Below are 27,985 nucleotides of genomic sequence, written 5' to 3'. Positions count from 1 at the left end.
CTCTCTCTCTCATACACACACACGCACACACACACACACACACACACACACACACACACACACACACACACACACACACGTACACTAAAAAACTCGGACCAGCCGCGCCGCAGCTGCTCCAATCCCTGGAAAAGGCAATCGAGCGCCCTCCGGACCGCTGCGCACAGCCCCGGCTCCGACCTGGCGCCCAAAACAGAGCTAGTCCTAGTCCCTCGCGCGGCCAGTTTGGCCGGGTGCTCCCAAAAATAAAGCGAGGAAGGAAGGTACAGACAGATCTTGAAAACACCCGGGCCACACACGCCGCGACCTACAGCTCTTTCTCAGCGTTGGAGTGGAGAAGGCGCCCGCAGCGCCCTGCGCGGCGAGGTCCGCGCAGCTGCTGGGGAAGAGCCCACCTGTCAGGCTGCGCTGGGTCAGCGCAGCAAGTGGGGCTGGCCGCTATCTCGCTGCACCCGGCCGTGTCCCGGGCTCCGTGCGCCCTCGCCCCAGCTGGTTTGGAGTTCAACCCTCGGCTCCGCCGCCGGCTCCTTGCGCCTTCGGAGTGTCTCGCAGCGACGCCGGGAGCCGACGCGCCGCGCGGGTACCTAGCCATGGCTGGGGCGAGCAGGCTGCTCTTTCTGTGGCTGGGCTGCTTCTGCGTGAGCCTGGCGCAGGGAGAGAGACCGAAGCCACCTTTCCCGGAGCTCCGCAAACCTGTGCCAGGTGACCGCACGGCAGGTGGTGGCCCGGACTCCGAGCTGCAGCCGCAAGACAAGGTCTCTGAACACATGCTGCGGCTCTATGACAGGTACAGCACGGTCCAGGCGGCGCGGACACCGGGCTCCCTGGAGGGAGGCTGGCAGCCCTGGCGCCCTCAGCCCCTGCGCGAAGGCAACACGGTTCGCAGCTTTCGGGCGGCAGCAGCAGGTGAGTGCGGGAGGTGAGACTCCCTTCCCGTGGTCCCGCCCCAGCTTTCTCCCAGGACCCCCCACAGCTTCCTTGTCTGCCCCTTGCTTGGTGGCGCTGACCAGGGACCTTTCTCCGCCCTCCTCAGCTGCCCTCTGGATTCCTCCGTCCAGTCACACCCTGTGTGTCGCCAGCTGCATCTCCTGTAAGCCCAGTTTTCAAATCCAAAGTGAGAGGGGGAAATAGAATGAAGGGCGCGGAGCAGTGGAGGGGTAGGCTGGAGGAACTTCGTGGAAAAAGGGAAGAGGCGACACCCCATGCCTGTGAGGCCTCCTGCCCTGAGTGACTGGAGCACCTCTAGGGTACCTTATTCTGTTGATTCCTAAATCGGCCAGCGGAAATTCCTTTGGACTGGGCTTTAGCCATGTTTACTAAGAGGCAGATGCCATTTTATGCCAATACCGGGGCCCGAGAGAAATCATACTTGAGTAAGACGGCTTCCCCTCTCCTTTTCTCCTTCTCCAGTCGCTTCTCCGGATATTGCACCCGCTCCTAATTCGCGCCCTTTGTGTTACTGTACTATATTTGACACTTTACTTGATAGTTCCTTAGTGGCAAAAACAACAACAACAACAACAATAAAAAAAACAGGTGCTTGGGTGTTTCGATTATTTAAAACCCGTCTGGGTAAATAGGGGTTGTACCATCCATCCTGAGAGGAGCTGGGAGACAAGGGGAGGGAGCAACCCTGGATGTAAACACCTCTTGGAATCTGCCCAAGAAAATCTGCTCATCCCGTTTTTCAGCACAGATCACTTCGGACTGAAATTCATGGCTTAACAAGGTTTCTCCTAGCCCCTGTGGTGAAGGGAATAACTTATGCTAACAGCCTCCCTCCCTTGTGTCAACAGCTTGAGGGAAAGCTTCCTGGACACTAACTCTGTTTTTATGCTTTGAGGATGTTCACTACATTCATGATAAGGGGAAATGTAACTGCAAAGCCTATCTTCAGTGAACAGTTGAACAATAGCCAAGACTCTTCAAGAAAATGAGGCCATGCCTCAATCAATACTGTCAGAATCACTAGAAAGAAATCTCCCAAAGTTTTGATATGTAAGACTCCTGGAAAAAGGGAAAACTAAGGCATTCATCAAGGAAAGCCCTGCATTGTCTGTGTAAATATATTCTAGAGCTTATAGGCATGATGACATTTACAGTAGATGTGAATTATGCTTCCTAATGCAGAAGTCTTTAGCTAGAGACTGAACTGAACCAGATTTTACGTTCTTCTTAAAACCATGAGCATGATCTGTGAGGAGAGCGCCACCAGTAAGGAAAAAGAAACCTGCTCTGTGTTATCCATAGTATCCTAGCCATTGGAGGAGGCTGTCCTGACAGCTGACTACACCAGTGAATACTCTGTTTACTTTAGTGCAACTCTAGGGGCATAACTCAGTGAAGAACTCATACGGGAGTTGCAAGGATTGAATGGAAGTTGGGTGAGCTACGCAGGTGGCAAAAATGAAGGTACTCAAATCACTCTTATCTTGATATTTGTTTTCTTGGTTATATTGCTAGGGAGTAGCTGAGGCCCCTAAGATAAAAAAACAATATTTTTTGGATTAACAAGTTTCATTTATAGAATGAACCACATGGTTTGGAGGTAGAATTCGAGTTTGTTTCATTCACGTATTGTACAGCTTTTGTTTTAGGCTAAGTTAACCATGGATAAAGATTTTAATAACTCAGGCACCATATTCTTTTTGGCTTCAACTCATTCCTTGCAATATAATTCCAGAGTGTCCCTTATCAGCCTCACTGTAGTCTCATAGCATCAAATAATAAACTCTGATAAGGAGGCCAGACATTCCCTTGAAATGATGAGTTGCAGCTTGATGCATATATACAAGGCTGTGTGCCCTGATAAGAAAAGTAATCCCTTTAGCATCCTAGAGACTGTCTTAATGACTTATTCATCAAATGTAGACACTGGTTTTTGTGGAAGCTTAAGTGTCATGTTACTTCATTGAGACTCCTGGCGAGGTGGTTCATGTTGGGCACCTTCCAAGAGTGTTTAGTTACTAACACACTAAAAAGACTATTATAAGGCAGTTCTGGCTCTAATAAGGCAGGACTCCAGGAACGTGCTAAGGTTTTCATGTGTGTCCCTCTCTCTTCATCCATATCAGCATTTCCATAACACCCTTTCACCTTGTGACATATGTTCCCTTGTAGGTGAAAGATGCTGTCTAAGTTAATATAGTAGATATGTTTTCCAGTCCAGAGTTTTGAAGTTTTAGAACATATGGGTTTCTCTGTACTGAAGACGTTAGAAATATTAATGGAAGATCAGGTGGTGTGCTGTATATGGGGCAGCTGCTGATCCGGTAGCCTCTGACTGCTTATTCAGGCTGAGTTATAGCTTTAGAGTCCTATTTGTTCCTTGGAACATACCTGATTAAAATTATTTATTGTTCTAAACCTAGAATATCTTTGGCTGAAATTTAGCTGCTGTGGTCTCCCTCTGATTACTTTCTACTTAAACCATTACTTGATGGTGGGTGGCATTCATCCTAAATACACTTTCTGCTAACCCCTTTTCTCCTCCCTGAATGCTATGTAGTTGGTGTGCCAAAACCGTAAGTTTGGAGTGCTTGTAAGTTTTTTTGTGATGTGGAAGGGTTTACATAAAGACAGGTTTTATCTTTCCCTTTGCAAAAGGTAATTTACAAAATCTATTAGTGACAGAGAAGGTCAGCTTCATAAAAACACACCATGTGAAGGAAGACAGAAGGATATGAAATTAGCATTTATTTTGATTTTGGTTTAAGTTATCTCTGGCTACTATATGATAAAGAAGAATATTTTACACGAAGTTTTCTTCTGTCTTGATCTTTTAAGATACTTCAGGATCATCACTTTCTCATGACTCGCATAGTCACTTAATCTTCCTTTTCTTAATGACAAATGTAATCTCTTTAGGAAAAACAATTAAAGCACACATGTTATTAGGAAACTATCACTATTTATGACATGCACCTACAAAAATAGCACATTTTAGTGAGTACTTGTCACCTTTAAAAAAATCTCACATACTTCGTAGACTTAAAAAAAATAACTGAGGCAATCCACCCCCACAAGTGAATATTTTCCTGCAATGAGGAAGAGGAGATTCTTTCCTCCTGTGACCAAAGTACTTTTAAGATAAGTAATTATAATATTGAAATGTTTCTGAAGTGTAAGGCTAAAATATAAGGCTTCAGCAAAGATAGTATATAACTAAGTGTTGAATGATCATTCCAATAGGAGCCATTCCTTCAAAATATATGGAAACAGTGGGAAAACATCATTTTTGATGGGTTTGATGCTAAGGGACTATAAAAACTATTAAAACGTAGTTACCTTGAAGTGCCTGGCACCTAGAAACTGGGCTTGAAATTTAAAAGTACTTGGATAATCTGATGTTTTCATTTAAAGGACAATAGTACATCTGAGGAAGAGGAGATGGGTGTGCAGCTGCTTTGAATTACACACTACTCTGAATACATGATAGCCTTTAATGAAGTTTTTACTGTAACAAGCAAGACAGCTTTATAATCTCTGACATTTAAAAAATCACAGTGCCATGAATTCTTGATTATTCATGCTAATGGAAAGGAGAACGGGAATGAATTACATATTAAAAAATTTAAATTTAACTTTGTTGTTTAGCTAGAAACACTTGAAGAGACCAAGAGGCCATGGGGGTCAATGAAAAAAAAAATCTCCTAAGCAAATAATTCACTCAAGGAATATTTGTACACTAGAAATAGATACATAATTCAGAATGAATTAGAAGGCTACATACATTTTACCTAAGTAGTGGAAGCTCGTAAGCATTTGATTGAATGAGTTCAGCTTTTTCTAAAAATTAAATAGGGACATGAATATCAAATCTGCTTTTAAGCATTTTTGCATCATATAATTTTGTATTTGGAAGAAGTATTCAAGAAAACAAGTCCTTCCTTTAATGGAAGCAGAAACAAGTACCATGATGTATTTGCCACATAATTTTTCAAACATACTGAGCTCACCTCAAAACCTATTATTTTTAATAGCCAAATCTAATTTTCTAGGAGAAAATGTCACAAAAACAGGTCTTTGCAAGATGTTAACAGGTATTATATAAAATTGGGCCCCATGGTCAAACGTGGAAAATGTGATCAGTTTTCTTTGCTGTGGGACCTTTCAAGACCTTTAAATGCTAATGAGTCCCCACAAAAGGGAAATACTTCCTCCTGGAGAAAGCATTTTACAGAAATGTCCTTCTAAGATGTCTAGTTGGGAAAATAGTGGTTCAACTGAACACTGTCTCATTTTTCATTTCCCACGCAGTACCTATCTCAGTATGTCTACTTATATTATTACTTTTTGGACTTGGGTTCAATTGGCATTGTACCATCTTCCTGCTTTTATGTTATAAATGTCTCTGAATGTAATTTTAGATATCTTCTGTCATTAAATTTTATTTTTTCCTATATCTTTATGAGTTCTCCTTCATTGTTTCCATCTATAAGATTAATATTCATTGTTTCACACAGGTATTATGCTTTAAAAAGAAAAGCTAGTTTATTTGTGGAAAAATTCACTAATGATCATGTATATCACTTTATTAATGTTTTGTCACCATTACTACCTTGATGAAAGACACATTTACTTAAGATGTCAATCAAATTCCTTATATTATAAATCCCCAGTGTTTGTTATATTTAATAGGCATAATAAAAATATTGCACCTATCAAAAAACCTTATGAAAATGGTTGAGCAACTTGTTATATATTTTCTTTTGGTTAGTCAGGATTTTTGTGCTTCAATAACAGAACATCTCTCCCCAAATTTTGATGATTCTTCCATATGCTAAATTTGTATATACTAATAATCAGTTAGTATCTTAATGTCTTTATTTTGGGGGTAGTAGTGGAAAGACATTTGGCATCACAAATAATCTTAAGACAGACTTTTCTATGCCATGTTTCAGTTGAGTAAATTTTTACGATTATGTTATGAATCCATGAAAATAGAATTTGTAATAGAAATATTGACTTTATATTAATCAAGTAATACAAGTATACCTGGATTATATCTACTTTTGACAGTAGTAAAAGATGAAATGTAACCCAAAAAGCTTTCATATATGGAATATATGTAACAGCCAATAAAATTACTAGTCTATCTACATGTTAGCAGTCGTTGTGTCTTAGCATAATGGCGTATACAGCAGTACTCCTGGATAACACACATTTTAAGGGATAATACTTTAAAGGCATGAATTTCTCTTTGTTTATCTGAAACATCAGCATGTAGATCATAGAATCAAATGGCCACGGTGGTTTTATTGACTCTTTCAATGATCTGTATTTCTTTAAAAGCCATCTTTTCATGGCGATAGAACCATGGTAAATGCAGTACCTTGATTGTGTTTGGGTATACCACGAATATAAGTGTGTGTGCAAAATGATCTCACTTTATTACTAGCTTCAGTTAGTTCTTTTAACTTTACTAAGGTATTGTTAAATATCTCTTTTATAAAATAATTACATTCAATAAATTTAAAAATATAAGGTTCTTTGTTCAGCCCCCTCATTTTACAGTTAAACCAACTGTCCAACATACTATTATTTGCTTTTCCTTCAAAAACCTTTCTCTTTAATTGCATTAAATTAATCTAAAGACTGAATTAAGGGTAATTGCTGTACTTGGTGTTAAATGAAATGGTTTTCAAGTAAAGATTATTAGTGTTTTGTTTTTTCTATTACCTAAAGCTAAGAGTTAGGAGATCTAACTTCCATTGTTGGCTGAACTGCTAGTAAGTAACGTCATCTAATATTGCTATTCTCAGTTTCTTCATCTATCAGATGGATTAAATTATACCTCCTGTGCCTGTCTCACAGAAAGATGGTGAAACTCAATTGACAAAGTAAATGCAAAGATGCTTTAAAAGTTTAGAAGTCCTATATAAATTAGGTATTCTAATATTCTTAATATTTTGAGATTATTTCCCCCTGGCGTTCAACAAAGCGTTAAACATATCTCAAATGTTGATAATATGTACTTGTCTGTAGCACAGATGATGATGTAAAAATAGTTGGTAATTATCTGTGCAATCTATGATATCCCAAACCTTTAGTCAACAAATGTACTATTTTCTGTCCTGACCATGGTGGCTGAGGGGTGTAGGGTTATGCTTTTTTAGAGAGATTTCTTGAAGTTAATTGTTCTCAAAGTATAGTTCGTGGACTAGCTGCATCAGTATTACTTAGAACCTTGTTAGAAATTCTCCAGCCCATACTAGACCCGCCGAATCAAACTCTGGTGATGGAGCTCAGAAATATGTGTTTTAAAAAGCCATCCACAAGATTCTGATCCATATTTGAGAAACACTGCTCTAAGCTTCTGTCCCTAGAGTTTTGAGTATTTTATATCAAAACCAGCCTCTTAAATCTAGAATTGATTATCATGTTATTCCTGATCTCATCTGGCCTTTTTAGTGGGCCTACCCATAGACAAATGGTTTATTGACTTATATAATGGTAAGCTTTTTAAAATATATATCTTAGAAGGTATATTACTGCCTTTATGATGGTTTTGCCATAAAGAAGTCTTCGAAATAAGTTAATCAAGACTGCTTACCCTTCACTCATAGCTGCAGAGAGTTTATGATATAATAAATTTGCTAGAAGAAAAATATGATATGAGCAGAGGCCTACAAAGCAAGTCCCTGGAGGACATGGAGTCTGTCTCAATTCATCTGTGTGTTCTGAGGACCTAGCACAGTTTGCCGTGTAGTTGACGCTCACTAAATACTTCAGTTGAGTTGAGTTACATATTCAGGAGAAAAGATGAGATAGTTCAAAAGCTATCAGCCAGGCAAATACCCTTTACAAATAAACTTGCCTTGAAGGAATTTCTTATGGGGCATTTTACCATTTATATATTAAATGACAATATTATTCTACTTCATATACAATGATTATAATAATTCTTCTTTTCTAATGAACTGAAAGGAAATATCATATGGTATTTATACCCAAGAAGGGCTCTTGCTGACTTTGGGAACTTGAAATTACTTGAAAGTTTTTATGCTTTGGTGTTAAGTAGGAAACACTTTTAAATCTGTTAAGTTTACAGAGTTGTTCATTCAACACACCTAACAAATACCTTTTGGGACTTAAGTGCTCCAGGCTGTGTGAAGTACTAGGAATTCAAAGATCTATAGAACACAGGTCTGCCCTCTTAGTGCTCACAGTCTAGGAATGCCTTTGGGCAGAGCCTAAGAGTAGATAAACTGATTAATGAACATTTTACTATTCTAGAAAAACATACATCATATCATCTTTGGCTGTTTTTACTTTGGACATAGAGAATGGTTGTTTTGAGATCCCGTAAAGCACAGTCATTTGACTGGGACTGTGCAGGAGAAACACAATTCTAAGACTTTGTGTTCTCTGTAGAAATTATTCCTTTTGCCTGTGCCTGAAAGTTAAAGGCAGCACAGGGATGCTGCAATCTTGACTAAGTAATCTGCAGCAAATATTCACCCAGCAACTGAGGGTGGATGTGTCCCTGTCCTAGGCACCCCTGGCATTTCTAGCAGCTGTACTTTGTTTGAAGAAAGAAGTTGGGGCAAGGGGAGGTTGGGGAGGTGGTTGTTCTTAGTTACATATTTTCTGTATGACTAAAATGTTTTCCCTGCTTCCTGGGGATTTAGCTAATCATCAAGATTTCATTTAGTCTATTTGTTTTAAAATCAGACTTTACATAGGAAGCTTTTGATTGTATGTTCTAATTCCCTTTGCAAACGTTCTGTGTGGGCCAGCACAAAGGTGAACTTCCCCTTACCACTCCCTGGACACAGCCTCAGCTACTCCTGGAGAGGCACTGAAGTGTTGCAATAGCATGGCTGGCCTTAAGTCCCGAAGTCAGAACCCGACTTCCTGAAATGAGTCCTTGGTTTCATCAGGTGCAAGTGCTTTGTTTTTAGGTAAAAACTGAAATAAATCTTCTACCTTTATTTAATAATCAAACTCCTTTTAAAACGCCTATCTGACTTTTTCTCCAAAGTCAATTGCTAGCTAGCTTGCTAACTCCTAGGGTGCTTCATGTTTGCATTTCTCTAATGAGTAGGTTGAACTAAATTTGCTCATTCATATAAAAAAAGCTTTAAGGTCAAGCCCTGTGTTGGAGGCTGAAGAGTCTGATATAATTTAGAGCCTTGTCTTTAAGGAACTTATGGCCTTAAGAAGGAGCAAAGGTGTAATGAAAATGGTAATAGAGGCAGGATCCTAGCCAAGGAAATGGGTTGTCATGACAAGCTTGCATCCAGGAATGGTATCTCTGCCTTGCCTTAAAAAACAAATCTGGATTATCAAGGAGAAAAAGGGTGGGTAGAGACATTGCAGAGAGAAGCAGCAACAGGTGCAAAGTCCCAACAAGTGTGTAAAAGAGAGTATGGCTTGTTCAGAAACTCACCTGTCTTCCAACCTCCTTTTCAATTCTCAGGTGTTAAAACTCTAGAAAATTCAAAAGATAAGATTATAATGCTAATGGTAAACCCTAACTAGGCTGCAGTAAATATATTCCCATGTGCCAGTGCCAGCAAACAGTAAGAAAATAGCACCACCTATTGGTAGTCACATTTTGGCATCAAAATATTTCTTTGGGGAAAGCTAGAAAACAAAGCCGGTTATAGTTACTTGCAAGGGATGAGAGGTTCTCTCGTTCACTTTCACACACTACTCTACCATAAAAACATCCTCCTGTAATAGTCTTGACTTATCTCCAGTTGCCCCAGTCCCACAGATGGGTCTCACTAAGTCAAACAGTTTGAAAGTCATGACTTATATTGGCTTGGATTTGGCCTCCATTTAACTATCACCGTTAGATTGCATTCTCATTTTGACACTGGACAGAAAAACCCTGATCTCTCCACAGTCCCTTAAATATTGGAAAATAATTCTCATGTCATTGCTAAACTTTTTTTTCTCCCTCCAGGCAATGTTTTCTTATTTATTCAACTCAAATCTATGAGATAGTTTCCAGACCCCTCAACATCTGGGTTACTTTTCCAAGTTGCTCTCTTCTGCATTAATAAACTGGTTAGAATGAGAGCACCCAAAATTAGGCATGCAATTCCAGATATATTTAGATGATCAGTGTAGCATACAATTAATATTTTCTAGTACCGAATACTATCCACAGACTAAAAACGCATAAGTAATTTTTGTAACCTGAAAAAAATCCACCTTCATTTTTTTATCATTATTATATCAGTTTGCTCTTATTAATCAGGAATTTGATTCAATCATTCCCAATAGATAAGTATCTGAATATTTCAGAAGAATAGAAAAGGTGAATATTAAGGTATTTTTTATTTACTGATATTCAAACGTAGATATTTGTGTGCATAGATAAAGCTGTGCTACAACTCATGGGGAAGAGAGAGACAATGCAAATCTGTTCATGAGTATGGAAAGTTACTCACTTTACAAGTTAATATAAAATTTTTTTTTTTGAAACGGAGTCTCGCTCTGTCGCCCAGGCTGGAGTGCAGTGCCGCAATCTCGGCTCACTGCAAGCTCCGCCTCCCGGGTTCACGCCATTCTCCTGCCTCAGCCTCCGAGTAGCTGGGACTACAGGCGCCCGCCACCACGCCCGGCTAATTTTTTGTATTTTTAGTAGAGACGGGGTTTCACCGTGGTCTCGATCTCCTGACCTCGTGATCCGCCCGCCTCGGCCTCCCAAAGTGCTGGGATTACAAGCGTGAGCCACCGCGCCAGGCCAAGTTAATATAAAATCTAAAAAGTAAAAGAGCATGTAAGTAATTGAGTAGATATTATCATGCACTGCTATTTGCAGGAAGGTGTACCTCATTCTTATTTACTTCTCTATATACATTCACTTGACCCCATGATGCTAGCTTATACTATTTTTTTCGTCCATTGTAAATGCTCAGTAACTATTTGTTAAGTTGTTTTGGAGAGAAGATCATTAACTTACACAAAAATAAAATGTTTTAGAATAAGAGAAGGCAAAAATAAAGTATGGGTTAGAAAAGTCAAAGTCAGTGAATGCTTTGTGAAATGGCTGATAATTCTAGCTTATTGTTTTGCTTCTTGGTTTTTTTTTAAACCCAGGAGGGAGAGGATCTGGAACAGGCAGAGATCCCTAGCCTAGGTGGAAATAACAAGAGCAAACACATCAAGTGTTGGGAATAACATAATACCTTTGGTTAGGCTTCAGATTGGCCATTCCTTGCTCAACTTGGATGGCTTAGACATTCACTAGAACTTCAATTCTAGGTTAGACATTCACTAGAACTTCAATAACTAGGTTAATTGTAAGTATTTTTATATTTTCTATGTAAAACATTGGCAACATTTCTTTTGCAAAAGCTTCCAGATATACAGCATTGCATACTGCTAGAATTTGTTCCTTCCATCCCCTCGCCAAGATTTCCTTCTTCCTTTATCTTTAAAAGTCTGGTCCAAAGATTACTTCTTCCCTGTGTGTTTCTTTGCCTCTACCTGGGTAAAGTTAATGGCTCCCAATTCTGCTCCAAGCATAGCTAACACCTTTGGCAGCTTGTATTATCATCATGGCACAGCTATTTCTATTATCATCGTGGCATAGCTACTTGTATTATCATCATGGCATAGTCTTTTTTTTTCCTTTCCATTTTGACTACAAAATTAGTGATTATTCTAGACCACGACCATCCAATAGAGATTCAATGGGAGCCACAAATGGTAGTCACATATATAATTTAAAGATTTTAGTAGCCACATTTCAAAGTGTGAAAAGCAACAAGTGAGATTAATTTTAATAGTATATTTAATGCAATATAGTTAAATAAAGTCACTTTAACACACACTGGCTTAAAATAAAATGTATTGCTATGATATCTTATATTCATTTTCTTACCAAGTCTTCAAAATTCACTGTGTATTTTACACTTACAGCACATCTCAATTTGAACGTAAGTGGCTACATACTACCATACCGGAAACCACAGTTCTAGTTAGCTAACATTTATTCAATATTTTCTATGTGTTTTATGTGCCTTCTCTCAATTAATCCTCGCAACAACTCTATAGTTGCTACTACTAGACCCACTTTATACATGAGCACACCAAAACTTAAAGAGCTTAGGTTATTTGTCTGAGGGCTGCTATGGGTTGTAGTGAAATTGCAACTGGGCCAATGGGCTTTGACTTCATAATAAAGCACTGGTTTAAAATGAGAGCCATTGGAAGAGGCAGTATGACAGATTTGGAGACTTTTACAAGACGATGTTGTAGATTAGACACAGAGGTAGAGGCTAATTAACAGCAGGTCATAAGGTGACTAGAAGGAAACATGTTTGAAAGAAGAAAATATTTTGAAGCAAAATGTGGGGCAAAGGGCAGGATTGGTTTACCCATTAAGGTACTGCCACCCATATCCCTTGGAGATCATTTATTCCCTGCCAGCATGTTTGTTTGGCAACCGTTGGATTGCCACATACCCAGAACAGAGTGGCTTCTCTTCCTTCCACTTTAAACTTCTATCTGCTACACAAAATTTGGGTAAAAGTATATGCTCCAGTGACTGGTATGAATTAAGGCTCAAGTCTCTGAACAGTCCTGATGCCATGGCTTCATTATAAAGGTCTGTAAAATATTATCCCGGTGTCACGGATTATACAAATGTGCACCAATGGCAGTTTCCTCCTTTTCCTTCACACGGTGTTAAAAATGAATAGAATATGTTTCCCATTGCACTTCCCTTGTGCTTGGGGACTCAATGAACTCATTTTAAGTTTCCACATCTTTATAAAAATGTTTTGTTTTTACTGAAACATGTTTTTGATCAAGAACATAATTTCACGATTGCGTGTGTGTTTCGGAAACAAATATGTATATGGAACAAGTGCATGGAGAAGGGCTTAGGCTCTGGTGACTGATCCCAGGATGGGAGATTCCAGAGTTCTAACCTCAGTCTTGTGGATCTTGTTTTATGAGCTAAAGGGGAGGAATCAAATTCTGCACTTATTAATAAATCTCTCATTCTCTTCTTCTCTCTCATTTCTGGATTTGAAGAATTGGAAGTATGGGTGAACAATTTTAATCATTTTTGTTGCACTATATAGAAAGTTAACTCTTTTTTTAAAATTTATGGAATGTCATAAACTTCAAACAAGATCCACAAGAGCATTCTTTTTTTTCTTTTTTGACATTTTTGCAGTATGCCTCATTTTTTCAGATGTATTATTTGAATATTGAGATGCATTGGATCCTGCTTACCCAATGCTTATCAGGCATACTACAATTTTTTTTTTTGAGGACAGTGTCTCACTCTGTTGCCCAGGCTGGTGTGCAGTGGTGCGATCTCGGCTCACTGCAACCTCCACCTCCCAGACTCAAGCGATTCTCCTGCCTCAGCCTTCCGAGTAGCTGGGATTACAGGTGTGTGCCACTACCACCTTGCTAATTTTTGTATTTTTAGTAGAGACAGGATTTCACCATGTTGGCCAGGCTGGTCTTGAACTCCTGACCTCAAATGATCCACCTGCCTTGGCCTCCCAAAGTGCTGGCATAACAGTCATGAGCCACTGCACCTGACCTCATCCTACATTTTTTGAAGTAGGTAGAAGAAGACGTAATCCTTGTAAGACTGTTAATACCAGAACTAATAACAATAATAATTGATATTTAAGAAACACTTCACAGACACTTTATGGACTGCTTTATACATGTCTCATTTAATTCTGATGACATAGGAGGTAGATATTGTCTCATTTTGTGAATGAGAATACTGCTTGTGTGATATTGCGAAGTTGATAGGTGGCTGAGCGAGTACTTGAATCAAGGTGAGTGTAATTCCAAACCCTGTGTTTGTAGCCCGTAGGCTATACAGGCCTCAGATAAAAAGCTATTACAATACGTCGCCACATTTGTAGGAATAAGTCTTGGCAGTCTTCCATAACTCTGAGCTTTCACCCCTTTAAGTTTATTTCTGTGTTAAAGTTTTCACACATTTATGGTGCTTCAGTAAAGGAAAGAGCAAATTAATTAAAATGGCTGATTCTTGCTAACCTTTTTCTGTCTTTTAAAATTATTCCTGTTTATTACTCTCTTTTTATTCCACTTCCAGGAACCCTCCAAAACAAGAGATGGCATAATTGTTTTGCTTTGTTTTAATTGAGGTGAAATTCACATAGTATAAATTTAACTAATTTTCAGTAAACAATATAATGATAGTTAACACCCTCACAATGTTGTGCTATCACCAAGTCTATATAGTTCCAAAATATTTCCACAATTTTAAAGTAAAACCCTGTAACCATTAAGGAGTTTCTTTTCATTAGCCCCTTCCTTTAGCGTCTGGCAAACACCAATCTGATTCTGTCTGTATGGATTTTACTATTCTGGATATTCCATATAAATGGAATCAAACAATATGTGATCTTCCATGTCTTGCTTTCATTTAGCATAATGTTTTCAAGGTTCATCCACATTGTAGCATGTGTCAGTACTTCATTCTTTTTCATGGCAGAATAATATTTGATTGTATGGACATACCACAGTTTCTTTATCCATTCATCCATTGGTAGTCATTTGAGCTGTTCTAACTTTTGGCTATTGTGACTAGTGCTGCTGTAACCATGTAATTATTTGAGTGCCTGTTTCAATTCTTTGGGGTGTATACATAGAAGAGCAATTGCAGAATCATAATAATTCTATGTTTAACTTTTTGAGGAACTGCCAAAGAGTATTCCACAGCAGGTGAACCATTTTGCATTCCCACCAGCAATTTGAGAGTGTTCCAATTTCTCCACCTTCTCAGTAACCTTCTGGGTTTTTTTGTTTATTTGTTATAGTCATCCTAGTGTGTATCAAGTAGTACTTCACTGTGATTTTGATTGTGTTTCCCTAATGACTAATGATGTTGAGCATCTTTTCATGTGCTTCTTGGCCATTTGTATATCTTCTTTGAAGAAATGTCTATTCAAGGCATTTTCCCATTTTTATTTGGTTTCTTGGTCTGTTTATTGCTGAGTTGTAACTGTTATTTATATGTTCTGGATACTAGATTTATCAAATGTATGATTTGCAATTATTTTATCTTATTATGGAGGTTGTCTTTTCACTTTATTGATAATGTGTTTTGATACACAAAAGTTTTTAATTTTAATGAAGTCCAGTTTATTTTATAAATTTACCTAATTTATTGATGTATCTACTTTTTCTTTTATTGCTTACACTTTTGGTGTCATATATAAGAAGCCATTGCCAAATTCAAAGTCATGAAGAATTACCCCTAGGTTTCTTTCCAAAAATTTCATGGATTTATTTCTTATATTTAGGTTTCTGATTCATTTTGAGTTAATTGTCATATAGTGAAGTAATGGTCTTGTTTACTCCTGTTTACTCTCTTTCTCTTTCTTTCCTAGAAACTCTTGAAAGAAAAGGACTGTATATCTTCAATCTGACATCGCTAACCAAGTCTGAAAACATTTTGTCTGCCACACTATATTTCTATATTGGAGAGCTAGGAAACATCAGCCTTAGTTGTCCAGTGTCTGGAGGATGCTCCCATCATGCTCAGAGTAAACACATTCAGATTGATCTTTCTGCATGGACCCTCAAATTCAGCAGAAACCAAAGTCAACTCCTGGGCCATCTGTCAGTGGATATGGCCAAATCTCATCAAGATATTATGTCCTGGCTGTCTAAAGATATCACTCAATTCTTGAGGAAGGCCAAAGAAAATGAAGAGTTCCTCATAGGATTTAACATTACCTCCAAGGGACACCAGCTGCCAAAGAGGAGGTTACCTTTTCCAGAGCCTTATATCTTGGTATATGCCAATGATGCTGCCATTTCTGAGCCAGAAAGTGTGGTATCAAACTTACAGGGACATCAGAATATTCCCACTGGAACTGTTCCCAAATGGGATAGTCACATCAGAGCTGCCCTTTCCATTGAACGGAGGAAGAAGCGCTCTACTGGGGTCTTGCTGCCTCTGCAGAACAACGAGCTTCCTGGTGCAGAATACCAGTATAAAAAGGATGAGGTGTGGGAGGAGAGAAAGCCTTACAAGACCCTTCAGACTCAGCCCCCTGAAAAGGGTAAGAATAAAAAGAAACAGAGAAAGGGACCTCATCAGAAGAGCCAGACACTCCAATTTGATGAGCAGACCCTGAAAAAGGCAAGGAGAAAGCAATGGATTGAACCTCGGAATTGCGCCAGGAGATACCTCAAAGTAGACTTTGCAGATATTGGCTGGAGTGAATGGATTATCTCCCCCAAGTCCTTTGATGCCTATTATTGCTCTGGGGCATGCCAGTTCCCCATGCCAAAGGTAGCCATTGTTCTCTGTCCTGTACTTACTTCCTATTTCCATTGGTAGAAAGACACATTGACTAAGTTGAGTGTGCATATAGGGGGTTTGTGTAAGCGTTTGTGTTGCCATTTGCAAAATCCATTGGGACCCTTATTTACTGCATTCTAAACCATAATAGGTAATATGGTTGTTCTTGGTTTTTCTTTAATGGTTGTTAAAGTAATATGAAGTCAGTATTGGTATAAAGAAGGATATGACAAAAAAACGTGTGAAACATACTTGTTGTGTTGCTTCTCAACATGGTGCATATTCTGCCACATGGTTATGTGTGAACTTGCACCTGTCCATGTAAGCAAGCCCCAAATGGTAGAAGGCTGATCTTGGAAGAGTAATCAAGGAATAAGTGAATGTCACGGGAGCACAGAGAAGAGCTGATGGGATTGATGCCCTAATGCAGAACACGTTTTAATAAATACCCTTTTGTGAGCTAAGTTGTCCCCACAGAGGTCAGGATCAGGATTGACTGAGGTAAACTGGCCTCATGAAATCCACTACATGCTTATTTCATTTGCTTCACTGCTAAACATCAGAAAAGGAAAGCAAAATAGAATATGATGACTCTGTAAACTTTTGCCAAGACTAATTTCAACCTTTCAGAGCTTACCTGTGTCTCTTCGAAAATCCATAAGGTCTGAACTTTATCATATCAGTTCTCAGTCTCCTGACAAATATATTTGCAGAAGTATCTCCAACCCCCACCTCCAACTTGCACAGCACGTTCAAGTGACTCTTCTCTTTGAATTTAAAGTTTAAGTAGTACCCTCTATAATAAAATATAGTGGCACTCTTCAGCCTTCAGTTAAGTTTATTGGTGCACTTCCATTCTCAGCTTGTAGCAGTTTATATCTCTGTTATACCAAAAAAAAAGTAGCTGAAGAAACAGAATTCAGAGGAATACAGTTTTCTTTTTCAAAATTTGAAATGAGTCCATTTTTGCTATTTTATGATAATGAAGAAAAAATCCTTTGTCTCAACAAATGACCAACTTCTGCTTATGCATCTCTAAAATAGCATTTTCATGTTCTAGCCAAGTGTAACACTTGGCTATAATCATTGAGATGACAAGCATAACAAACATAAGCGCAAAGGGCTTTAGTCTGGCACAGTGGCATGCCCCTGTAGTTCCAGCTACTCTGGAGGCTGAGGCAGGAGGATCACTTGAGTCCAAGAGTTGGAGTAAGCTCTAATTGCACTACTGCACTCCAGCCTGGGTGACAGAGTGAGACAACAGGACCCCGACTCTGAGGAGAAAAAAAAAAAGCAAAGGGCTGACAGCACAAGGCTGGGTTAGCCTTTTCAGGGCCACAGACTTGATTGAAATTTTATTTTCTTGTTATAATACTTCTCTAAGACCCCTTCTTTCCCAAAGATTTTTGATCATTTTATGTTTCATAAACCCAAACACAAAGTACGAATTCTATACCCTTGCAATTATGTAAAGAGTCTTATCTTGTCTAAATATTCATAAAGGATATTTTACTGATCAAACAAAATTGTTCAACTGAGGTAACATTAAAAAACACACACACAACAAAGATGACAAATGTAACAAGCAGTGATGAGTCTTTATTTTACAGTGTGGCTTGCCTTGTGGCATTGAGAAGCAAGAATGGTTTCAAAATCTGTCTTTAAACCCAGGATGACTGACTCGCGTTGGGTCTCAAAGTTTTCCAAATAATCCCTCTCACTTACAAAGGGTCATATATTCTGGGTAGCCCAGGGAAGGAGTTTTTCCCTTTTTTTTCTCCTGACTACAATCTTCAGGACTCAGGAAGCCAGGACAATGCAGAGATACTCTGTTAGTTTGCTTTTGAACCTCTAGCTCTGGAGAATTGATTTGGTATCCACCCCACAACAATTACTTCCAATTTGTCCCTCTCATTTATTGGTTCTACCTGCTTTTACTGTTCTGAAACCTGCTGTTACTTCAGAAGAGCTCCATCATCTTTCTCAGTGATCTAAAGAATAATAATTTAAGAACTGATGAGGAATAAGTTAAAAATAGCAGAAATACATTTAAAGAGAGAAGTTTGTTAGTGCAGGAGAATAATTAAATGTACATGCTTGGTCACAGCAGGGCGTCTTAAACCTTAATGTCCTGGCAAATTGCCCTGGATTTAGTTAATATGTAGGTTCTGATCCAGTGGATATAGTAGAGCCTAAGATCCTGCATATCTAACAAGTTCCTAGGTGATGCAGATGCTGCCGATCCACAAATTGCACTTTGAGTAGCAAAAATGAGAGTCAAATCCTTTAAACTTGAATCTTGATTCTACCACTTACTGCTATGGCTCTTTGGAGAAGTTATTCAGACTCTCTACAAGTTATTTTTACAGTCTGAAATGGGTCTAGTAGTAAATAGTAAAAATAATAGTTTCTATATAACAAAAACAGTGGGAAAATGAGACGGTAGAGCACCTTGCACATAGTAAGTTATCAATAAATACCTGTTATTGACATTATTATTCATGGCCATTTCTGAGACTGAGGAGAAAGAAAAGCAAACATAGGACTCTGAAGAAAGACTACATAGGAAACGAGATCAAGAGAATAAAAGTTGTAAGGCAGGAAAATGTTTTCTAAATGTTTCTAGTCCCTTTTCAAACATCACAAAGCTGAAAATAGGTTTCTCCCTTTGGGTTCAACCGCCCGTGAGCTCTTCCAGGGAGGTTTATTTGGAGAGTAAGAGAATCAGGAGAGCATCAGTCGCAGCAACTGAACTCATCATAATATTTGTCAAAACTTGGAATGGCATCAGAACTCCAGGGAGACATAACAGGGATAAGTGTGGAGCTTTCTCTCTGAGCTTCAGATTTCCTTTTGCCAAGTTGAGAGTGGAAGTTTGGCTGTTACATAGAGTTCTCAATCTCTCATCACATTGTGTGGATCTGTTTAACTTTTAAAGCTTTCTAGTGGTTCCCTTTAAGCCTTCCAGGCCTTGTGTCTTTCAAGTGGTACAGTGACCAAAAAGATGGGAAACATGCAGCCAAATGAAGCTGCTACATTAGGGGCAATTAATAAACATCCCTGTTATCAGCACAGTGTCCAATACTGCAACCAGAGTGAACTTTGTAAATAAAAATATAGTCTAAGCAACAGAGGAGAATCAAGGCCGCTGGTCAGATCAGTACAAAACATGTGGAATAACTGAGGTGCCAAAGACCTTTCAGACTTTAGATATAGTTTTTGCCCCAGAGAAAGTTCCCCCAGGCTAGACTGCTTTGTTGGCCCTCCTTTCTTTTGGCCTCCTGAGCCAAAGACTGTTCTATATGGCAGGGCCTTTTGTCTGCAAAAGTTGACAACCTGTTCTCTAATTCAGAACAGCTGTGTTCTTTCTGCCTTTCCCAAATTCCAGGCTTTGCCCTTTCACTGATTCCAATTAGATACTTTCTGGACTATCACACCCATGTGGGCTGGACTGGAAGAATTGTGGAGTAAAACTCCATGGCCCAGGTCAGGAATGAAGGCTGTTAGCTGATGACATGCTCTCCCCTGCTAATGCATTTGTAATCAAATTCAACTCGAGGACATCATACACAGCTTGGCAGGTGCAGGCCTGACCATTGTAGATTTCATTCACAGACACGGCAATTTGGATTTTTCTGATTTCTAGCCCTTACAGCCAATCTGTTCTCCCAGAGAGAGATTCTTGGAGTTCTGCCATGAGATGAAAAATACCCATACAGTTAACGCCAAGTTCTATACCTTTGCCTCTCCTCATCACCTTAGAAGAGATGGAAAACAGAAATTTCAAATGAAAGTGATTGAGCTGTTGTCACTGACAAAGATCCAAGAGAAGTTGGTTTTGCTTTTTTTTTTTTTCAAGGAATTTTGCAAAAGCTAGAAATAGCAAACACATAGAATTAGGCAGCGAAGTATCTAAACACTTTGAACCAAGTATTCCGTACAAAGAAGAAATTCACATTTAATGAGTTCAAAATGATACAACCTCAATTAACTTCCTGAATCTTCCAATTTTAATCTCTGGTCATAAAAATGAACTCCAAAAACATTAAATCTTGATGTGCTGAGTTACTTAAGCAAAAAATTACCTAACTGCTATTGAAGTCGTGCTTCACCCTCATTAGAAAGAGCTGGTAAGGCAAATACCACAGATATGCATTAGTAATTGATATATTTCTTAATTTTTTAACTTATTTAATAAAGAGTCACACATGACCTGAACTCAGAAACAAACAGGAATTCTGGACTGGCAATATGCTTTACACCAGCAAATTACCGCATGGATCTTTTGTGCACGACATGATTATTTCTGGTAATGGCAGGTTGATCAGAGGATTTCATAGTGAGAAAAAAAAAGCAGGGGAAACTCCCTAGTAATCTGAGAGGTTCCTGATAAGATACACCAATGCAGAATCAGGGGCTTCTGTCCAAATTCCAGTGAGCCCACTAGAGACTACTCATATACTCATAGTTTCTGAATCTATCATTTGTCAGTTAAAACTTTTAAAAAAAGGACAGGAATTTTCCTAGGAAACACCCATGAATATTTTTCATATCTACACCAGGTCATTTGCACAGAAACTTGTATTTTTGTTGATAGGAATTATTTCCACAGAAATGGATAAAATGGAGGGTATGCTGTTTCTTTTAAGTATTTCATCCATTTAACAAGCATTTATTTCATGCCTAGATTATACTAGGTGCTCAGCAACAGCCATGCACAGCAGAATTTAGCACCCAAGTTCTCATGTGATTAAGTTGATCCACTTTGTATAAAATTCAAATATTATAGGAGTCATTAAACATTAAAATAACAGAATACTTTTGGAAAATCTGGTTTACAAATTGTTTTCACTTTATGACAAGCTGTTTAGATGATTGAGTCATAAATAACTTTAAATCAGTAGAGAAAAGTGGATGGCTGCAAAAGCTTTCTTTAGAAATTACCAATAGCAATAACAAGCAATGGCTACTGACATTTGTTGTACAATACTGATTGTAGTTTGTGTAAGTTACACAGATATTATTGGTGATGCGGGGCATACAATGTGCGAAATAAAACAGCATGGACTTCCTTTCCTCAAGGGAGGAATAACTTGCTTTGTAATGAGTTAAAGCTAATTAATTCAAAGTTAACCAGTCTTTTTAACATATACTGAAAATCTCTAGGAAAAAAAGTAAGAACAGTTGCCCATCATTAAGTCTAATTATTTAGTTACTTATTCCTAATCACAATAAAGTTGAAGTCTGACGTATGGATTTTATTTCATTGATACTAAAAGATGGGATGAGATTTAACCTTCCTCTGCCAAAAATAATCCTTTTTTCTTTTTTTCTTTTCTTTTTCTTTTTTTTTTTAAGAGTATGCCTGCTTTCTATATTATTTGCTTCTCCCTTGGTTTGTATATACCCTTAAAGTTTTAACTTGTTCCAGTTTCCCATGCTGGGAGTTTTAGGAGTTTGAAATTAAAATACCAATTCACTGGGGCGGGGTTCCTCTGAGCCATGAGAATCATGGCTCAAAGTCCTGAAATTAAAAAGCGAAAGTTTTGGTCAAAATCCTACTCCTGAATTGGTCTCTGGCAAGTTACCAAACTTCTGTTGCTCAATGTGTTTAAAACAAAACTACTTTCACCTGCCTAAAAGAGGCATCGGGAAAAACAGGTGTTGCACAGTGGGGTATCTCTTAGGAAGTTCTTCTTACCACTCTGGCAATACCTAACATTCTGGACTTGCAAAAATGACTGTTTCTTTAGTACTTTTAGCTAGAGCAGAGCTGTATGGGGTTCTCTAAATAAAACCACATGCTTCACATGAATGTTAGTGGTCCCATTTGGCATTTTCTCAGGGAAAAGATTCTTACTCAGGCTTCTTTGGTGAAAGTTCTGGTATCCATAGGATAACTTTAGGTCCTCATAATTCCCAGAGGGAATTCCCAGAGGACGTGGCCCACTCTTAGAACACAACCCCACCATGCTTAATTCTAAACCAGTGGAGCAACAGTGACCCCCAGTGGCCAATGGTGTGGTCTTCTTACCCCCCAGTTTGTACTTCTAAGGAGAGTTGAATAATTACATAGTGGAATAGTCACCATCCAATCCATCTTGGCAACTATGAAATTAAATAAATCAATACCCCTCTGACTTGCTTGGTTTTATTTTAACAACAATGCCTAAATATCACTATAGCAGTGGCAATAATGTATCTCTGTTAAATAGAGTGCTTGTTAGGGTTTTGATTAACATAGGGCCAATAACAAATCATTTTTTGTTGCAATCCTGTTATTGAAAACACCGTAGAATGTATTAATTCCATGTTTGGGGACTAAGTTGTTTGTAATTAAATGATTCTTGCTGAGATAACTGGGTTTAAATCCTCTACCATTTACAAGCTATTTGACCTTAGATATGTCGTTTAAGCTTTTTGAGCCTTTGTAAAGTGTAAGAAATGTTAGCTTTGTTGTAAGAATTAGAGAGACTACATATAACATGCCTGGAATGCAGCAGGCACTTAATAAATAATAACCATTTTGGTAGTGGTGGGATAGGAGATTGGGCTTAATGTATAATGATGCCAGAGGTTTTACTAAATTGTTGAAACAAATTCATTAGATAAGCATTTTGTGTAATGAGGACTGAGGAGTGGAAACACAGTTCCACCTAACACATGTGTTCTTCTTTCATTTCTTTTTCTAGTCTTTGAAGCCATCAAATCACGCTACCATCCAGAGTATAGTGAGAGCTGTGGGGGTCGTTCCTGGGATTCCTGAGCCTTGCTGTGTACCAGAAAAGATGTCCTCGCTCAGTATTTTATTCTTTGATGAAAATAAGAATGTAGTGCTTAAAGTGTATCCTAACATGACAGTAGAGTCTTGCGCTTGCAGATAACCTGGCAAAGAACTCATTTGAATGCTTAATTCAATCATTAGTTTATTTTTATGGACTTCTTCCTTTTTTTTTTTTTTTTTTTTTTTTTGCACTGCCAATGCATTTTGTTTCAAAAGATTATTTCTATAGTCAGAGGGGAATGAGCAAATAGATTGAAGGTTTCCACCAAGGAAAAGGACTGTATTTGTTTCTAAATGTAACTTAAAGTGAGATTTTAGTAAATATGGACATCTATTTCTCTTTTTGTAATCAAACACAACAACTTATCAAACTGTTTTTAGAACTGTTAGAGAACACACTGGTTTATTTTTGTAATGTTCTTTGAAAACAGAATGGAGAAGCAGCAATAGCTTGTCATTTATCTCATTTAATGACTAATGGGAAATAGAGAACAATTTCATGTTTTGAATTAGGCTTATTGCCTTAGATTCCTGAGAAAGTGCTAAATAATCAACTCTGATGTTTTCTTAAGTTCTTGAGACTCTTGTTTACCCTTGTTTTTCCTCCACAAGTCATTGTGTAAGTGTAATGGAAAGTTTGTGCTGAGCGTTAGTGTGAATGTATGTGCATACATGTTCCAGGTGCCTGTGCCCTCTGTAGGGTGGTTTGCTTAATATGGTTTTATAATTCAGTTTACACAGGATTCTTTATTTTTTCAATTTTATATTTTGGCAAACACCATTCAGTTATGAGAACTTTGTCAAATATGATAGAATAATTCAAGAGCATATACAGAGAGTTACCACTTGACCCAGGTATTTAATTGCAAATACGGTTGTTTTCATTTCATTTCCTACCAGAAAAAGGAATCAGCAACCCAGTTTTTGAAAACACAAGTATAATTCCTCTTTTGTACTTCTTTTTCACAAATGCTTTTATTTATTCTAAATTGAATTTAAAAATCATTCCTAAAGCCATTAACTTTTTAATTCTCCTGATATGCCTTTACTTCATATGAAGTTATTGGTAGATGTTGAGGCCCAAAAACTGATGGAATATTGAAGATCTTAAATGACCAATTTAACCATAACCAAATATTGAATATCATTCTTCAGTCACATCTAAGTCAGGCACTTTTTCACATAGATCAGGGCTTTTGGCTCAGTCATGAAATCTACAAGTTAGCAAAGCTTACAAAACATTATTCACCAGGTATGGGAATCAAATATAGACACTTGTTTGTCTTTGTTTTCCATTTCTATGTGTCACATACATACATGTGTCCTCTTATACCTTTACTCTTCAAAATTATTTCAAAATCCTTCTCACTATATTTATTTGTGTGATGGAAATGCTTTCAGGCCATAGATCATTGTTGGTGTTAATCTGTGGTTAATCCTCATTTTAGTTCAGTCTTATCTGATACTTAGAAATATCTCAGCCATTTTGGAGGCTGTGCAGTATCAGAAGACATGGAGTTTGTTCTGTCTCTGCCTGTAGCTAATTATGGTGGTTCAGTCATTTAATAAATATGTTTTGAGCATCTATTTTGTGAAAGGCACTGTGTTACCTGTGTGTCTTTAGTGTCCTCACTGGTAAAATGAAGAGGCTGACCATGAGCTGGAAGGGTTAAGTTTATAATTCCAGCTATTTCATACCCGTCTTCTTTGAAGGAATGATAGTGATAGATACAAAAACACTGTAAGTCCCTCTTTTAATAAACTAAATGCAAGAACATCCTATACTTCGCTGTTTGTAAATTAGTATGGCATTCGCTTTGGTTTAAGTGGTATTTTACTGAAAACCCATTAAAAGAAGAACCCATGAAAAGAAGCTCTTTGACACCTTGGGGTACACAAATGTTGGTGTGGGTGTGTGTTAATTCTGTGAGTGAGACACACCAGTTCTAAAAAAAAATGAGGGAAGTTCTGGTGCTTGAGTTATCATGCTTTCTTCTAGTTCATTTTTTCTTACAGTAGCATAAAGATTCAAAGTAAGATGGAGGATAAAATTACTTTTTAATACATGTTCTCAAACATTTGAAAATAAAAGTGTATGATAGAAGGGGTCCAGAGTGTGGCCACCATCCTGATCATATTGTTTTTCAATAAAGAAAACTTTTTCATTGGTAGATTTGGTGAAATTCTAAATTTAGGTTTTTTTCTAGAGATGTATCAACCAAAACTTCTGGCAATTCCCAGTATCACTTCTTAGCCTTCTCATATCCAAATGCCTGTTTGTTACCTTTCTTAATTTGAGTCAATGCCTACTTATTACAGATTGCACCCCACAATGGCCAAAAACCCACTACATAATAAAATTTACAGGTACCAACTAGTTAAAATTATATTTTAAGTAGCAATTGATATAAAATTACAACATAATAACAGAACTTGGGTAATCTCTTAGCAATGGAAATAGGTTTTAACCAACAGTTTTTCTGGGTGCTTTGTAACTATCATTTTACTACTGAATTGAGGATATATTATAGTATAAATTGGAAGAGTTTTATTCCCAAAGAATAAAGCAAGATTATCTTTCAGTAGTAGAGATTGAAGTAAATGTATTAATATTTTAATTAATACAGATTTACTAAGAGTAGTTAGAAAATTGAGTAAGTGCCTGTTTTACAAATTGTTAGGTACTAGTTTCTGTATAATTCCTACATAGAAGTTTTAGAAATCTCCTGGTATAGAATTATTAAATTGGCATTCATGAAAAGAGAAGCTACAATTATAAACTCCATTTGCTAAATCATGCATAATACTCTCTCTATCTTCCCCCACAAGTAATCTCTCTCCCCCATGTAGCATGCACACACACACACACACACACACAAACACACAGTCAGTTACTGAAAAAAATAATTCTTTTTCTTTTTTTTTTAAATGGAGTTTCACTCTGGTCACCCAGGTTGGAGTGCAGTGGCGCGATCTCGGCCCACTGCAACCTCCACCTCCTGGGTTCAAGCAGTTCTCCTGCCTCAGCCTCCAGAGTAGCTGGGATTACAGATGTCCGCCACCATGCCCGGCTAATTTTTTTATTTGACAAAAAGAATTCTTTTTCTCAATAACTGTTCTCTTGAATTCAAATTAAGGGACCGCCAATGTCAATAGAATATTTTAAAAATACTTTGTTGTAACCTGTGTAAATAATATATAATTTACAGGATTTGGGATTGTAGAACTTAAACTGGAAGACTGGATTCCTCAGATCTCAGGACTACAACATTCCAGATACATTTTTACATTCCCTTTGCTATATATTAACTGATGATCATTTATATGTTAAGATTTTTTACCTTAATATTTCTGAATAAAACTCTTATTGCCCATTTAATATTTTCGTAGGCAATCAAATGTGAGTAATACTGCTAAGAGTCTGATTTATTAAAAATGTTTGTATAGTTCATTCAGTTTAGTCTTTCAGTTTAGTCTTTCTGCTTTCACTTTTCTCTGTGCTAACAAGTAACTAATGTCTGGGCATTGACTTCTTATTGAATCAAAGGTGGGTTAGGAATAGCTATGCACACCTGATGTGTAAGATTAAAGAAGAGATTAAATAAGAAATCTTGGGTAAGTTGGACTTTTCTGTATAGCTCTTATTTCCCCTGAGTTGTATTTAATGTAGTTTATAAGTGATAAAGTGATCCTTGTTTCCTGAAATCCAGTCCTTCTCTTCAGCTTTCCACAGTTTCTGTAAATGTTTAATACTTGTACAGTCAATGGCAATTTTAAATATATATATATTATATATGTATATGGAAAAAGTTCAAAGATGCTTTTAATTTATTTAATGACTATTGCCTTCCTATAATAATTTTTATCCTTAATTATGATAATAATTTTAGCAAGAAAAATTCCTTTTTACTACAGTTTTTAGATGCAAAATGCAGTTTGGTTCTTTAGTCAAATCCACTTAGAGGGTATATTGCAGTGAAACTGTGAAGGATACTTCACTACCAATGTATAAGCTTTGTTGAATTTGTATCATTTTCTTTCAGTAATGAAAAGCTATTCATTATACAGTATGGAAATAAAAATTGCTTCATTGACCATTCATTTTTACTTATTGGGAAAGACTATATTTCCAGACATTTTCAAGTGTGCTGCATTTGAAAAGAGGTAATAAAGCTTAAACATAGAGTTGAACATTTTCAAATGGTATTCTAAATGGAGCATCGTAACTTACTCTTAACATAACACGATTATGATTGTAAAACAATATTGAAATATACCCATCAGGAAAAATATATCTTTCAAGCTTGAGAAACTCAACTTAAATTGTTGCATATTTTCTTTTCTTTTTTAACCAAAAACTCCACATTTTATAGTTGGAGATTTTTTTTCTTTCTGGATGTCTGACTCACTATTTTGACAATAACTTTATTTCATCTATCATTCTTACCATGTCCTGTTCTTTTAGAATGATAACTATCTAAATTTAATTAATCTTATCATTGAGATATATTCTAGCCATTTTTTGTTTCGGCCATAGTTTTCTCTTTAAGGAAAAAAAAGTCCCGATATTAAGAAATAAAATATGCTTTTATATTATTTTTATTATTTTAATCCATCTTTGTAACACTGTGTGTGATGTTTGCATTTTGGAACTACAAGGAAATTTTAAAGATCATCTTGAACAAGTTCCTTAACTTCTCAGTGCCTCATTTATCTAACTTATAAAATGGGACAATAAACTTTCTGCTTCATAGTGTTGTTACAAGGTTTAATGAGATAATACATGTAAATGACTTAGCCAAGTGTCTAAAACAGAATAAAGACTTAGTAAATATCAATTGTTATTATTTTTACTGTTATCTAACCTAGTCTTCCCATTTTCCAGTGAGGAAATGTAGACATGCTCTAGTGTAAGTTTGGATGTC

General features: G+C 37.4%; 1 protein-coding gene across 1 annotated transcript; it reads left to right on the top strand.

Moving 5' to 3' along the window:
* BMP3 (bone morphogenetic protein 3) lies at positions 1-27,161 on the top strand. The gene is made up of 3 exons (XM_055296257.2): positions 1-906; positions 15,357-16,267; positions 22,969-27,161. The coding sequence occupies exons 1-3, from the start codon at positions 591-593 to the stop codon at positions 23,158-23,160; spliced, it is 1,419 nt and encodes a 472-aa protein (XP_055152232.2). The 5' UTR covers positions 1-590; the 3' UTR covers positions 23,161-27,161.
* Positions 27,162-27,985: the final 824 nt, after the last annotated feature.

Source organism: Symphalangus syndactylus, chromosome 10 (genome assembly GCF_028878055.3).
Source record: "Symphalangus syndactylus isolate Jambi chromosome 10, NHGRI_mSymSyn1-v2.1_pri, whole genome shotgun sequence".
Classification (NCBI taxonomy): Eukaryota; Metazoa; Chordata; class Mammalia; order Primates; family Hylobatidae; genus Symphalangus; species Symphalangus syndactylus.
The sequence above is the reverse complement of the archived record's forward strand: the minus strand, read 5'-3'. Positions and strand labels throughout refer to the sequence as shown.